This window comes from Monodon monoceros, unplaced genomic scaffold, assembly GCF_005190385.1.
Source record: "Monodon monoceros isolate NGI ecotype Baffin Bay Population unplaced genomic scaffold, NGI_Narwhal_1 Super_Scaffold_11, whole genome shotgun sequence".
Lineage (NCBI taxonomy): Eukaryota > Metazoa > Chordata > Mammalia > Artiodactyla > Monodontidae > Monodon > Monodon monoceros.
The window spans coordinates 41,677,406-41,693,708 of NW_021703767.1; the positions used below are offsets into that span (position 1 = coordinate 41,677,406).

General features: G+C 34.7%; 1 protein-coding gene across 3 annotated transcripts in view; it reads left to right on the plus strand.

Annotated features, from left to right (window-relative positions):
• The window catches only part of EPHA3 (EPH receptor A3), a 364,171-nt gene that overhangs the window by 267,202 nt on the left and 80,666 nt on the right, over positions 1 to 16,303 (plus strand). For all 3 annotated transcript variants that reach the window (XM_029214327.1, XM_029214330.1, XM_029214328.1), the window contains exon 6: positions 13,646 to 13,770. In XM_029214327.1, the coding sequence (XP_029070160.1) occupies positions 13,646 to 13,770 (125 nt within the window). The remainder of the gene's footprint in view (positions 1 to 13,645; positions 13,771 to 16,303) is intronic.

Below are 16,303 nucleotides of genomic sequence, written 5' to 3' on the forward strand. Positions count from 1 at the left end.
CCCCAAATCAGTTTGACAGTCAGTTATTTCTAAGGTTAACAAAGAGTAAAAGTACCATACTTTAGCCATTCAGGAAAGCAAGATGTGTACACAGATCCGTAAACGCATATATGAAAACCAACTGTGAGCCCCCCTAGAATGTAACAGGGGTAGGAAAACTCAGTCGCGTTTGGAGAATGGACTGCCAGATTTCGCAACCTCAAGTTTGCTTTGCCTCTAGCATTTTTCCCTCATTTTTTTCTTCTAGCTAGGTACATTTTGAAGTAAATTTAACTTGAAAAGCATGTTTCTAAAGCTAAACCACAGACTGTGCAATGTGAATAATAATGATCTTTGGCTTATTGTTTTTCAATTCTAGAAGAAATCTGACAGACCAGGCCAGTTATCCTGTCTGTATAATAATTTATACAGGTTTTTTTTTCAACAAACAATTCTGAAAATTAGATAAAATATATGGAGCACAGTAAAAAAGAAAAAGTTCAAAATCATTCAAAGCCATGCAATTAATTTAACCACCTCTCAATTCTGGTGAATAATGCATACTTTTTACTTCAGGTTATTCTTTTTTTTTTGTATAACTTTATTGAGGTATATATTACATTTCATGAAATCTACCCACTTCAAATATACAATTCAATAATCTTCAGTAATTTTACTGACTGATGCAACTGTCACCATAAACAAGTTTTAGAGTATTTTTATGCCCTCCAAAAAGTAATGATGAACTCATCACTGCATTTTTAACTCAGTTTTTAAATATAATTCTAATTTGAGTCTTTACGTTGAATTTATTTTTTCATAAATAAAAACACAAAGTGATTTAAGTTCAGTTCACAAGCTTAGGAATGAATGTTTAGAATTTTTTCACACCTCAGTTAAAATGAAATGTCTCTCCTCTAAAATCTGAAGTTTATGCAGCATTGTCTGAGAACTGTTCTATGTAGACTAAAGACAATTTTTTGTCAGCTATTGGGAATTAGAAATGCAGGAACCCAAATATAAACATTGAAATGAAAGCCAAACTCAAAAGAAACAAGTATTACTATACTTGTATCTGCATAACTTCCTTTTTGCTTTTTTTATGCAATCCAAAAATGGAACAACTTAAGGCTATTTTTTCTAATGTGCTAAAATTTTTGTGGGGCATGTAAAAATTAATCTGCTCCAGCTCTCAAAATTCTAAGGTCAATTATGTGAAGTTTGAATAATTGCAAAACAATGTATTGATGCATTTTCCTTATTTGGATGGACTTGAGAATTAGCATTACTCCCAAATTCATGGCTAGCTAAAAAGGTATCTGACAAAAATTCTTTAGATAAATTAATCCTGTGCCTGGAACTAAAGAGGTCAGGCCACAGGCATCATGGAAATTAAACAGCAATTAATTTAACAGAAATTAAACTGCAATTAAATTGCAGTCTGCCTCTGCAATTTCTTCTTTGTTTTCTGCTTACAGTTTTAAAAATCTCTGTTTGTGGGGAATGAAATATTATTTAGGGCAACTAAATGTTTGTATTTCTTAATCAAGTGATAGGGGACAAAGAATGAGGGAATTTGCTTGGGAAGTGTCTTAGTAAGTGCAAGCGTGGGCAATGCAAATTTTACAGCCAAAAGAGAAATTTTGCAGGCATAATTGCTTTTGGAGAGTCTGTAAGTCTCTGTTGATGTGCATTTTGTTTATATAAATATGCAAAACACTCAAATTGGAATATTCCCCACCTGCATCTTACAGACAGCTAGACTACAAAAATTAATAAACACAGCCTCTTTTTAGTAATTAATTAGTTAAATTTTAATTGATCAGGGGTTTGGGATGATGCAGAAGTGAATATTAGGATTCATGTAATAGTAGTGTATTTAGCCTTTTCCTATTACTTAAAATTTTTTCAGGTGACTCCTTTAGAATTAACAAATAAAGACTATTATGTTAAGAGTATATCTATATTATAAATAAGTTCCTAGCATAAAAGCAACATGGAAGTAGGGCTACTCAGAAAGATGATTTTATTGTCATCAAAACATTTTACACTCTATATAATGACCCATCAAAAATGTTCTCTTTTCTGGAATACTCCCTTTTCCCATTTTTTTCAAGCCAATGAGAATTTCTGTATGTAAGTAAATTGGATAGCTCTGAGTTAATTTGAAAATCTGATTTCCAAATGTTTGACCAGACTTTGCAGATTTCCTGCTATGGGAGGTTTGGGCTTTTACTTCCCTAAAGGAAGGGATCAACCTACACGATTTCTAAAAAGGACCTCCCTCCCTGCTTCAGTTAGTCTCTGTTGCACTCAAGGTAGAATTGCTAGGCATACACAAGCCATATAGGCCAGGCCTATACAAGCCATATGCTAAGCAGAATTTCTCAACATTTTTTTCTGCTTCCACACACAGGATCAATACTATTTAGATGCAACATATACTTCTATGGTGTACATTTATGGGGGGAAAATGCGTTATAAAAATTCATGATTCATACAACAGAGAAGAGTAAAGTAATGGTTGCTGACTCATGGATATGATACTTATAAGGACAATTGTCATTCCTTCAGGAATAAATCAATTTCTCACTCAACCAAGAACATATATAAGTGAGAGTGAAGTTATTGTAGGACTGGACTTGATTTTATACAAAGGCCTGCATGCATAAATCTGTGTGTGTGTGTACGTGTTTCAAATTTCAGTACCTCAGTTAAAGTTAGCTATTTATTACCTGTGACACAAACCCCAACTAATCCTCCTACAAGAGTGTTTATATGTGGTGCCTTAAAGAATTCTGGACTGACACACTGTGATATCATTTTCTCTGTCTTCTTTTCTTACTTATAAGAATGAAAGGATCCAGCAAAGAATGAACAAAATTATTTACCTTGGGCCTCAACGAAACCAACTAGGAGCAGGTCCAGATAAGGATGTCAGCTTAGGATTTAGTGTCTAGTATCTAACTAACAACGAAGTCTGACTACAATCATGGATTTAATGAGCAGAGATACTGGTGTCCAACAGGTAGAAAGCCTGTAATTGCAGAAGTACCTCTCCCTTAAATAGCATAATCGGTTAAAAATGTGTTTTATCAAAGCTCCTACGGGTAGATTTTAAACCTGAGTATTGGTTAAACATCAAAGACAGTGCATCATAGCAGTTTCTGGGTTTGAATAAAGTAAGAAAAAAATAATTACTGCAAGACTGTGTGCATACCAGGTATTTCCTTATATACCTCATTAGCTGTCTGTCAAGAAGAGGTCTTTTATTTGTTTGAAAAAACATCTAGATGCTATTCCACTACAGTGATTATTTTAAAATGTAATTTTTATTATTATTCAGGTATAGTAAGGCCAGCAGATTAAGGAAATAATTGCTATTGAAAAGGTAGTTTGTTATTTACAGTCCCCAAGAGGAAGGGGTATGTCATACCTTGGAGGACCACACAGAGAAACACCAGGGTCAGTCAGGAGGTAGAGGGAGCAAGGAAAAAGCATGGGCAAGAGCCTTTACTGTGGTTTTGTAAGAAAGGCAAGGCAAGGGGAGATAAGGTAAGTGTACTTAGGATTGGCTAGTTTGAATAATTTCAGCAGTAGACTGTGAGGCATAAGGGCTTTCTCTAGTTGTCTGGTACCTGGTTTTAGGATGATTGGGGCAGAGGAATATTTCCTGGTAGAGCATAAGAGCCAGATGGAGAAGGCAATGTGTTGATTAGTTTGCAGTATGAGATGCACACTCTTGGGCTAGTCTTTGCCATTTCTAGGAATTGGCTAACCCTGGGAGAGGCAGCCTATCCCTGGTCAGCAAGACTCCAGATGCCAGAGCATAAAGAATACAGAAAATAGGGCTTCCCTGGTGGCGCAGTGGTTGAAAGTCCGCCTGCCGATGCAGGGGACACGGGTTCGCGCCCCGGTCCGGGAAGATCCCACATGCCGCGGAGCGGCTGGGCCCGTGAGCCATGGCCGCTGAGCCTGCGCGTCCGGAGCCTGTGCTCCGCAGCGGGAGAGGCCACAACAGTGAGAGGCCCGCGTACCGCAAAAAAAAAAAAAAAAAAAAACAGAAAATAGGAAAATATAGTTAATAGTGTGACATACCAATATTAAGACCTAATTATGCAAATCATATATTTTACTTCTTTTTAAATTGAGGTAACATTTATATATAGTGAATTGTCTTAACTGTAAGGAAAATTAAATGACTTTTAATAAACATATCTACTCCTGTGAAAATACAGAGTATTTCTATCAGTGCCCCCTTTCCTTTTATAGTTATAATTTGTGAATAAAAGTTTAATTTACTTCAGACCAGTATATATTTTGTCTATTTTCTAAATATAACATACATAATATATTGTAAATTTGTCCTCCTTTCTGTTCTGCTTGAACACATGAACCAAACAACCCAAGACCCAAGAGGGTACCCTTTCAGACTAGTTTTCTTGCCATTATCTGTAAAGCGGAAGCTGGGTCAACGGCAGTCCTCTTTTGCTCCAAAGGTGCGTTAAAGTTGTATAAAGTTGTAAGTTGTATAAAGTTGTAAAGTCCACTGCTGCACATAATTAGAAGGCAGCAGGCTGCTTGTCAGAAGCTCCACAGAGAATACCACCATAGTCCAGATTTAGTCCCTTCTGTCCTGTGCTGGAACGTGGCCACTCTACTCCTGAAGGACTCTTGAGTCAGAACAGACATACTACCTCAGCAATCCTTTGAAACAAACAAACAAAACCTCACACTGTGGTTAGCCTAGTTCTTGTCTGAAGCTTTCTCTTCATTCATCTGGTCTTGATCTTGTACCATCACCCTTTTCCCCACCACATCCCTATTATCTGTATTCAACAGCTGCTCCTCTCACTCTTTGGAGACATCTATACTAAAATAATTTTGCCTGTACTAAGTGTTGTATATCATTTGATTTTGCCCAAGATTTCATATTTAGTATTTAAACTTGGATTATTAACTTCGGTTTTGAAGTTTCTACTCTATTGTCTTTATTTTGTGGAAGCTGCTGAATTAAGACAACAAGCTTACAATCCTACATTCGTTAGGAACTTGGGATATTAAAATCCTATCAAAGCAGATTTTCTAAATAGAATAACTAGGAAGCTTATCCAAGAAGAACTTTGAAAAATTCAGGATTAAGACATATTGCTATTCCCAAAGCCAAGTTGTATCTTCTGGAAATTTTAAGATATTTAGAAATCTTATGAAGCGAGGAATTTCTCAGACAACTTTCGGCTCTCTGGGAGGGAAGATTCTATCCTTTCCATGTATATTATCTCTGGAATGCATTTTTCTAAATTTAGGCTCAGGCCTTAGAAGTGTGAAGTGTGGATTTTCGGAAATAATGTAAAGAATATTGCATAGTTTAAAATAATACATGCAGAGCTCAATGTCTACCTGTCTAGGAATTTTGAGAGTACTTTATGCTTCATGTGTAATCGATGAAGGAAAAGAATGCCCTAGATGTAAGTTAATTTTAGTTGTCTCCTGTTAAAAGACAGCTAGACCCTCCAGCAGCATCACATTATCTGTGTAAATAGAGAACATTAGGCTAAACACCACACACACACACACACACACACACACACACACACATTTAGATGAATAACCACCTGCCATTTTCATTGCCTTGTACATGCATGAAGTCCTTGATTAGGGCTCACTGGACTCGGAGACTACAGGAATGTTGAGAGTATTCATGGCTCTTCAAAGGACTTAAAGAGAAGAATATTGTAGAATATCTCAGCAAATCCAAGGAACATTATTTTTTTTCTAAAATGTACTGATGCTATAAATGTATGTAATGTCTCCAGGAATCTCAATATTTTATGACAGGTTTGCTGGTATGCTGCATTTTTCAAAGACAACTAGTTTTAAAAGAAATCTTTATTTGCTCTACTTTCTGTTATTTCCTACCTACAAGATTTTTTTATTTTAGACTTAACTCTTAGTGGATAATAAAACCCTTAAAAATAGCTATGTGTCACTCTTAACCTCTTTCACAGTGAAGAATTATATCTAGAAACCTATGATTACCTCCCATAGATTTTCAAAGCCATATTACATATTGAGATTATAGAAAATATATATACTGGTCTCTGCCTCCTGGTCCTGGCACAGAGCTACTAAAACTCACAATTTCCTAAGTGATAAGAGTACAAGGAACATCTTTTTTCCTTTTGTCTTCTACCCCAGTTCCTAACACCACGCACCTGAAGCTCTTGTAATTTCTTGGGTGATAGGAGTGTCTTTTGTTCTAATGAGGTGACTCTGGGTGGGCTCCTGAATGTCTTCTGGAGGAGGACTGCTCACCAGAAAGACCAAGCCTTTATTAGAAGCCTGGAATTTTCAGCCCACCCCATTCCCTTGATAAGGGGGAAGGGCTGAAAATGGAGTTAATGACCTATCATGCCTACATGATGAAGCTTCCATAAAAATCCAATGGTATGGGGTTAGGAGATCTTCCAGGTCAGTGAACACACCCCAACTCCACAGAGACAGAAGCTCCTGAACTTAGGAGCCTCGTAGACCTTGCCCTATGTCTCTACATCTGGCTGTTCTTCTGTATCCTTTATCATATTCTTTAATAAACTGGTAAATGTGTTTCCCTGAGTTCTGTGGCCACTCTAGCAAATTAATTGAGCCAGAGCAGAGGGTCATGGGAACCTCCAATTTGTAGCCAAGTAACACAGAAATTGTGGGTAACCTGGGAAGCTTCTCATTGTGATTAGCATCTGAGGTGAGGGGCAGTGTTGTGAGATTCAGCCTTTAACGTGTGGAATATGACACTACTTGCAAGTAAATAGTGTCAAAATTCAGTTAAATTGTAGGAAACCAAATCAGAATTGATTAGTGTGGGGAAACCTACACATTTGCTGACCAGAAGTGTCAGAAGTGTGATAAGTATGGTAGTAGTGTGAGAGTAAAGGAGAGGAAGAACTAGATTTTTTTAAAACAACGTATTGAAGATTGATCCGATTGTAAGAGGATATTGAATGATATTAAAAGAAGGAGAACTTAATGTTAAAGATCAATTGAAAAATTAAAAACAGCATCTTTTTGATGAATTCATGCAATAAACATCTATGAAATGAACCCTTTTATTACTACTGTTTTCTTTCTCTTTTATTGCTCCATGCTGAGATGGGAATGAGATTATACATTTTAACTGCATTCTCCACTCTTTAAAACTACTCTGGGGTATTCAAATTTTAATAATGAAAATTTTAAAGATTTTAGAAATTTAGAACTAAGAAGCCTAAAATTTTGACCAGAATTTTCCCCTCTGGAGAGATGTTGCTCAAAATTTACTTTAAATGTATACGTTTTAGAATGTTTTTCTCCCAGCACTATTGATTCAGTTTAGAAAATTATTTTTCTCTTTACTATACAAAATAAATGATATAATTTTATAGAAAAAGGTATCTGTTTAACATCTTATTGTTTTCATTTTTGTTTGAATTTTATTATTTTAATAATAAATCAGGAGTTAAATAGGATTATCTTTCAAAGGAACTAGTCACAAAATATATTGTACATTTTTTTGCAAAGCTAACCAAACTGAATAAATAGATTTATGTACAATTGGTGTGATGCTAGGCACTAAAGACTCTGAGGAACTTACAATCTAATGGGAAGACACACTAGTAAGCAAATGGTATAATTGCAACACAATGAGATGGGCTAAATAATAAGAGAATGAACAGCTATACTATATATCAGAACAGAGGAAGGAGTTGATTAACTATTGCCTAAGGGACTCAAAAAAAGCTGTATATAAGCAATGCCTTTCTAAGGATAATGAGTAGAAGAGATTTTTCCAGTGGAAAAGGGAAGAGACTGAGTGTTCCAGGGAGTATATTACAAGTACAATTGTAGGCAGTGGCCTAAGGAATTGTCTTTAGAATTTTAGTTTGAAAGGTGAGCAATAAATGATAAATCTGGTATGTATGTTACAGTCTAATGAGGAATCTTAAATAATAATGTAATGAATTTCAAATTACATATCCTATTGTAGTCCAGAATTTCCCACATGTGTGATCTTAAGAGATTTCTGACATCAAATTCTTCAAAATATAGATTGCTAGACCTTTTCTTTGAAACTTATTTTTTAGTTAACAAGTTTAGGAAAACTGATTTGAAATTATGAGGTTTTGAAGGAGAAGACAGTTAATGTTTTATTTGCTTTATAAAATGATAAATAATCAAAAATGTGTGGAAAATTGAGGGAAGTTCTAGAAAGATTGAGATGAGAAGCACAGAATCCAATGCACATGAAAGATGGCAATGGTTTGAACTGAAGCAGGGCTGTAAAAACTATAACTGGGTAGGAAGAAAATTCATCGACTTTCAGATGCTGAAGTTGATTGGCATACAGTGTTATTGGTGAGGGAGAATATATAAAGAAGTATAACTCTGAAATTCAAACTGGTAGGCTGTAAAAATGGTGAGTCCTGGGATCAAAACAGGAAATTCCAGAGAACAAGTTGGGGAAATCAGGATAGGGGTGGTAAGATGGAGAACATTAAGCTATGAATGATTATGCTCATTCAAACTCAAGAGTGTTTCTGGACTTTATAGAAATGTCCACTTCTGAAAAAAACTAAGGAAATGTTCTTAAGTGGGCATTGTAATGAATGGTACAAAATAATAAGAGAGGTATGCTTTTAAAGGCATGCCTGATTCAAAGGAAAAATCTTTCAACCATTTACTCGATGATATTTTCCCATGGAGATAATTTTTAAAAGCTTTGGCTCCCTTAGAAAAAGACATACTGAGCCTTTTTTTCTTATTACTTTAACTTGTCCAATCTCTAAACCACAGAGATACCTTAGAGGTTCATTAGAAATTCCCAAACCCAGAAAGAGAAAAGTCCCAATAAAAACAAACGAACCAAACCAGATCCTTAGAGTTGAATTTTGAAGTTTTGACTTCCTGATTCTAAGGATGGGTCATATTTTAGTTACAGAATAAGGGTAAATGCCTCTTAAAAACACCATAGTTAAAATAATAAATCCTTTCCACGTCTGACAGTAGATTTGGATGCACAAGTATTGTGTGATTCAAATACAAATTGTGAGCTACACAAACCCCATCTCTAACCAGATCTCTTTACATAGAAACCTTTCTTAGCCTAACATCTTTGCTTGCGCATTGTAATTTGCTTTTCTATTATTACATTAGATGCAATCAATGGCTCAGGCTAGGCGGACATTGAGAGAAAATCATACTCTTCCTCTGTAAATAAATAACTGGGGTTCAATTATGAATTATTAAGGGTTATACTTCTCTGTCTATCTTCTGGACTAGTCATGCATGTCTCTGGTTCATGAAACTGCCGTTACAGTGGCCTGGAAATAGGGAAGAAAATTCTCAGGGAATAATTCAACCCTTGGTTCCCAGAAAGGTATGTCTCCTTAGAACAGCAGTTGAAAAGCATTTTGATACCAGCTTTCACAAAACACATATTACTACATAACATGGGGTGAAATATCTGTTGAGTCCTATGTCGTGACCTAAGAAAAATTTTAAAGAATGAATTGAGAGAGCCATGAGCAAGTTCACTGTGACACCGCAAGTTAAGGAATTTGTCAGTATTCAGAGTGTTCCGACTTTTTCAGTGGTGTGGAGAAAGTTCAGAAAAACTTCATGGAGGGTGATTAACTGTATGATTTATGGGCTTCTTCTTCCCTCCTAACCTTCACTGTTTTTCTCTTGTATTTGTATTCTTTTAAGAAGTATTTTAGTTAAAAATAAAAATTTCACTTTACAAGTATATCATATCTCCTTCTTTATTTTCCAAAGAGCACGTATATCCAATTATACTCAGAATAGCAAAAGGTAAGGATCAAATATTTGCTCCCTCTCAAATACCAACACAACAAAAATGTATGTTACACACCCAGACATTACTTTAGAGTTATTAACTTACTAAAAATCATTATCTTCCTACTGTTTTAATTTTTCTTCTTTTTTTTTCTTCCCCTACGAAACTATTCATTCACTAAACTGTGTAAATTCCTGGACCCATTTCATAGCAACCTACTTAGTCATCAACTTCATCAACTTCTTCCTGTTAATAAGAGAATCATTGTAATAATATATCATTTGAGGTATATAAAAGTCACCAGCCTAAATCTCTTAATCCTTGGCTGTTGAAGTGTTCATCAGTAATTGCTATTTTAGCTTATACACCAGCATTTCACCAGGGAAAACCTATGCTTCCTCTGCTTCAGTAACTTTTCACTCTCCTTCCAAGCATTTCTCTAATTTTAGGATTTTTTTTCATTCTGTACAACTATTACCCACCACTCCTTCAAATCACAAATTTAAAAAAAACAGAGAAATGAGAATAAAATAAATCAAATGTAAGATATACATTGCATCATTGATATAAATTGTATCACATTCTTTTATACAGAAAAATAAGAATTTCTATGAATTTTGAAAATTACTTTGAACACTACACTCTTAGATACCTAAAAACGAACCAAAAAAAAAAATCACTGTTTCTCATCAATGTTACAAATTGTATTACAACACATGAGCAAGTATGGATAAATTATACTTCAAGACATGAATTAAGAAGTGTTCTAGAAAACATTTTAGAAAGCGTGGATACTGTGGAGTGCCCATGGAATTTTTCTCTTGCTACATGTGTTTTCTTATGTCTTAAAATTATTTATTAGGGGAGAGAAAAACAATTTCTGTTAATTATTTATTAGTATTAAAATATTGATGATCATTACCTAAATGTAACAGGATTTCAGCTGGTGCACTGGGTTGAAACTGCTGAAATGCAGCCAGTACAAGGGGTGTGTATTAAAAGAGCCGAACAAATGACTTAACAGGGGCCTAAAAGCAGCAATCCGAAAAGGTTCATTTAACTTAGAGGTGGCACAAGCGTCGAGCAATTGCCTCTACTTAAGTAAGTGTGGAGCTACAAAAGGCTATTTATTACAGCCAAACAGGGCACTGCAGCTTGCTCAAAGACCTTTGAAGAATTTCAACAGTTATAAAGTCTTGCCCAGTGCAGAAGCAATAAAATTTAAGCAGATCCCCAAAAGAGCCTGGAAAGCTTTCATTAAAAAGTTAATACAATCTTCTTCACAACTGTTCTTAGAAATGAATTATTTTCTCTCTCCTCTTTTCTGAGGAGAGATGCTATACCTGTTCATTTTCAAACCTTCTTTGAAAACGTATTTTAACTGTTAAGAAAAAGAAACCAGGTTCACGGTGGTATGAAACGAAGTAGGGAGGGTCTCCATGGGTTTACCGGGAAAGTGTTCCAACATTCAGCTTCTTTGAAATGCTCTGTAAGCACACATTAGAAGTTATTCTATTAATGCATTTACTTCAGGAGGAAAGTTGGTGGAATTTCTCCATTATTTTTGTACAAAAAGCAAAATTTGGTTCCAAGGACATTGGGGCTGAAATTATTCTATTAACGATTAAATAATAAATTGATTTTTCTAAGTATTAGAGTAAGTAAAAAGAAATTAATTCTTAAAAATTTAATGGACCTGTTATTTATTTCTAACTCAGTGACATGTTTATAAACTTCAAATATGTTTATAAAATTTCAACTAAATATAACCAAAATAACTTATCCTTTGCTTAGAATCAATTTCAGAGCAGCAAACTGCCTCGGGGTGAGAGCTGGGGGTGTTGTGAAGCCAGTTTGAGAAAGAAAACAATAATATTGAATAGACAAAAAGTGAACATAAAAGGTAAATGACATCAAGTTACATGAAAGAATGTTAATTGTTAATGGGAGCAAGATGTGAATAAGAAAATGATTTTACTTTTCTATCAGAAAAGCAACACCTACATTTTTCTTTGGAAAAAGATTAAGTAATCATTCCCTGGCCATTAAAGTTATGAGGCTTTAATTACAAAAGTTCATAAGAAGATCTTACAAATAATAGAAATAGGTGGGTGGAAAATGTACTGCAATAGATCTTTCGTTTAGGTTTACACTTTCTAAAAAAGTGTCACAAGGCAAGTTTAATGAAAGCTCTATTTTTAAGTGAAGAATAAAAATGAAAGGCATTTATAGACAGGAACAATTTAGGTGAGAGGTTGGATGCAAAAGTCGTCAAGTAATAATCATAGAAACATCAAATCAACATATAGGGAACTTTATTGCTAGCTGTTGTAGGGAATACAAATATACTGGGTTCTAATAGTCCTTGATTTGAGAAAAATCTATAAAAAATATGTCCTTTAGCAATGAAAACAATTCAGCAGTTGATGTGCCTGAGAATTCTACATTTTTGTTTGTTTCATGTTTGTAATTTATTTTGCTGCATTGCATTATGGCAGAATGCCACCGAACCCCACAGTGAGGTATTTTGGTTGGCCATTGTAGCAAGATAGAGATTTGAAACCAAGGGTAGGACTTCCCTGGTGGCACAGTGGTTAAGAATCTGCCTGCCAATGCAGGGGACACGGGTTCAATCCCTGGTCCAGGAAGATCCCACATGCTGCAGAGCAACTAAGCCCGTGCACCATAGCTACAGAGCGTGTACTCTACAGCCCGCGAGCCACAGCTACTGAGCCCACATGCCACTACTACTGAAGCCCATGCGCCTAGAGCCTGTGCTCTGCAACAAGAGAAGCCACTGCAATGAGAAGCCCACACACCACAACGAAGAGTAGCCCCCGCTCACCACAACTAGGGAAAGCTCATGCGCAGCAACAAAGACCCAATACAGCCAAAAATAAATAAATAAATTTATTTAAAAAAAAATAGAAACCAAAGGTACTTTGATAGATAGTATGCATTTTTCTTTTTAATGGAAGGATTTGAAGTATATCTCTTAAAACATATTTAATCTTCCATTAAAAAAAATGGTGACCCTATGATATCTGATCCAAACAGATAGTTTTTTATTCATATTCTATACTTTTGATAACACATAGAAAAACATAACAAATATAGAGTCATCACCCAATAAGATGCCTCAAAATGTATCTATAGAGTTGTGACACAAAGAGTACTCATTTCCTCAGTACTTCTTACTAAATATATATATTTTTAAGAAATGAAAATGTAAGAGCAGAGATTGTTTCTTCCTGATATATATTTTTATTCATGAGAGATTTTTGTCAGAAGTCAAGATCTATTGTACTATGTCCTAAATCCTACCTATTTTACAATACACTGAATATTATTATTACCTATGGATACCATGGGACTCCTTGTGTGTAATGGATTCCAGTCTTCTTACAGAGTTGCATATGAAAATGTTACCAATGAACTGAAGAATCTGGCATGCATAACTTTGCAACTTTATAACAAATAGGTAGTCCTGATGTTTTGTTCTTTTTTTAATATATCAAATATATTTCATTGCTTACATTATAGTAGCAGATTGAAAACATATGCTCACTTGCCACTAGTCCACCAGCAGCTGAAAATCTCAGCTCATTTTCCATAGGCCTGTATGTACCAGGGCTATAATCCAGCTTCTGAGGCTTGATATGAGGCCAGATTAATATTCAAGAGCCTTTGAAATGGAAATAGTGCTTTCTTGCCAAAGATTAGAACAACAATAGACTCCATTTGCTTGTTCCCTTGCCTTTCTGCTCTTCTTTACTGCCCTTCCCAATCCGATTAATTTTCCTCATCCCATCATCCCCTCCCATCCTCTCTTTACAGCTCCATCACCTGTCATGACGATTAAGAAAGATCGGACATCCAGAAACAGCATTTCTTTATCCTGGCAAGAACCTGAACATCCTAATGGGATCATATTGGACTATGAGGTCAAATACTATGAAAAGGTGGGGAGATAATGTTAAAGGGTTGAGTTGTGTAGGGAAAGAGGTTACCTAATCGCGAGTGTGCTCTTTCAGAGAAACCAATGACACTGCTAGCAAGTGAAAGAGCTCTGTTTAGAATTCTGGTCGTGTGATACCTTTGATTTATAGGTAGAAGAGGGTTTCGAAATCATTGTGTCAAATATCCTCCATTCTATAGCAATAAGCCATAGCAAAAGATGTCATTATCAAACGTTAAGTCATCTAGTTATGGTATTAGAGATGACATTTGTGTCCTTCCACACTGAGACCCCTGTTCTACCAACTATTATATAGCGATTCCTTAATCTATTGATGAACTGTTCCTGAGTTCATTGCCTTAAGCATCATTTCCTGACCTTCACATTCACATGAATTTCCTTCAATACAGATAGGAACATTGAATTAATAACGAAACGGTTGTGTTATTGAACTGATGATGGAAAGCTTTCTTGACTTTGTACAAGGAAATGTAGATGAGAGTGGGTAGATAAGTTTGCCTCACATCATAAAATTGTGGTTCAGTAATGCAATTATAAAAAATAGGTACACGATTATTTATAAGTAGAATTTAAGGCATAGTATTTCATCACTCTAAGTACCACTTATTTCTCCCTGGTTATAAATTATGGCTAGGTTTGAAAGCAAGATGTAGTCAAATCTTATCATTAGAGCTGGGTGGTTTTATAGCTATCAATATGAACATGACATATTTGTGTATCTGCTGCAGTTTACAAAGTATTTTAAAATGAAATAAAAACAAATTGTGAGTTGATATAGTTTGTATTTACAGACTACTTCTGCATACATTATTTTGAGCTGTCTGATAATCTGATGAAAGTGGGCAAATAGGTTCTTTTACAAATAAGAAAACTGAGAGTTGATGGCATTATCTATTATTTCTCACAGCCTCACTGCTAATAAACATTAGATCTTTGTTTTGAATTCTGGCAGCCATGGCTCCTCATGTAGTATGTTTTCCCCTGTATTGCATACCTTCCTCTACATGAAAATGGATTATTTTAGAGATATGAGAATTAGTGGTATGGTCAGTTGTCCAAAAAAAAAAAAAAACAATGTATAAACATTCCTTTGCACTATGTAGTTATTCTGTTTATTGAAGTTAATGTATTTCACAAATGTGATACCATTTTTTTTCATACTGCCCCCTACAGGGAAAAAGGTATGTCTCTTTCACTGAAAGAAAGTGAGACCTTATAAACCTCACTGTGCCAAAATCATAGTATAAATAAGTTATCTCCTAGCTTTCAGTGATCCACTGTGGTATTGTCAAGTACTCACTTGATCATGATCTTCTCTTTTTAAAAGTGTGACAAGATAGACTGGGCAAATATAAGAATCCATGTTTTATAGATGATACAACAAAATAAAAAGACAATTAATGATGCACCTTAGTTCAGATTGGATAGCAGAGCCAGGGAACACCCAACTTGTAGATCTATGAAGCTGATTCAAAAATACTACGAAACTACCTTCATATCTTTTACAAACATAAAGCATTTTCTGAACTTATTTCAAACTCCACTAACAAAGCACAATATACATCCATATTTTAAAACAATATTAATTAGTGCAGGAAAAGAATGACTGAATCTATTATTCTCTAAGCATTTTAAATTTGATGCATATTTATGTGTAATATTATTTTTAATATACTTTATATAAACATTTTTATAGCATACATTCATAAATTTTAAAATTATTCCAAATATATATATAATGCTTAGAAATATTTTGAGCATTTTGCTAGAATTTAAGCTCTACAAAGTCTAGCTTTCTTGACTGTTTAGCTCATTAATGATGATGAACAGAGCCATGTTCTGGGTATATGATTAATAATTATTTTTAACACATGAAATAATGATTTCCACAAAATAAATATATTCAGCCCTCTTCATTATTTATATACTAACTCAAATGCTATCTGATACATACCCAGCATTTTTAACTAAAAAGTATCTATAACACACTACATTTTTTCTGTAATATTCTATTTAGTTTTGGTTGAGGATTTGCATTGTTCTATATCACCCACTCTAGGTCCCACACAAGGTACAGAGACATTCCACCATTACTTGAAATTAGGTGACCCATAAAGTGCTCATATACTAACATATGTTAAAGGAAAAACACAATTCCTGGAAGTCCATTTTGGTAAACAAGGCTTGACATAAAAAGTCTTTACAATTAATGTGCAGTGTGAATCTCCTAAAGTACAATGTAAATCCTTTTGTGAAATATTTCTAGACTTTTATCTGAAGATTTTAGTCTCTACAAACCATAGTGACTTAGATTAAACACAGTGCAAATATAGCTGATACTAAGAAAGTTATTAATGTAGAGTTTATACATAAAACCTGGACCTTTTTAAGTTTAATATTTTACAGTTAATGGAAATATTTTCTGAGAATCAGTAGGACATTACTGTTAAGTTTAATTCAAGGGGGTATTTTTGTCTTTGTAAGTTTATTCTTGGAATTAGACTGAAGCTTTCATT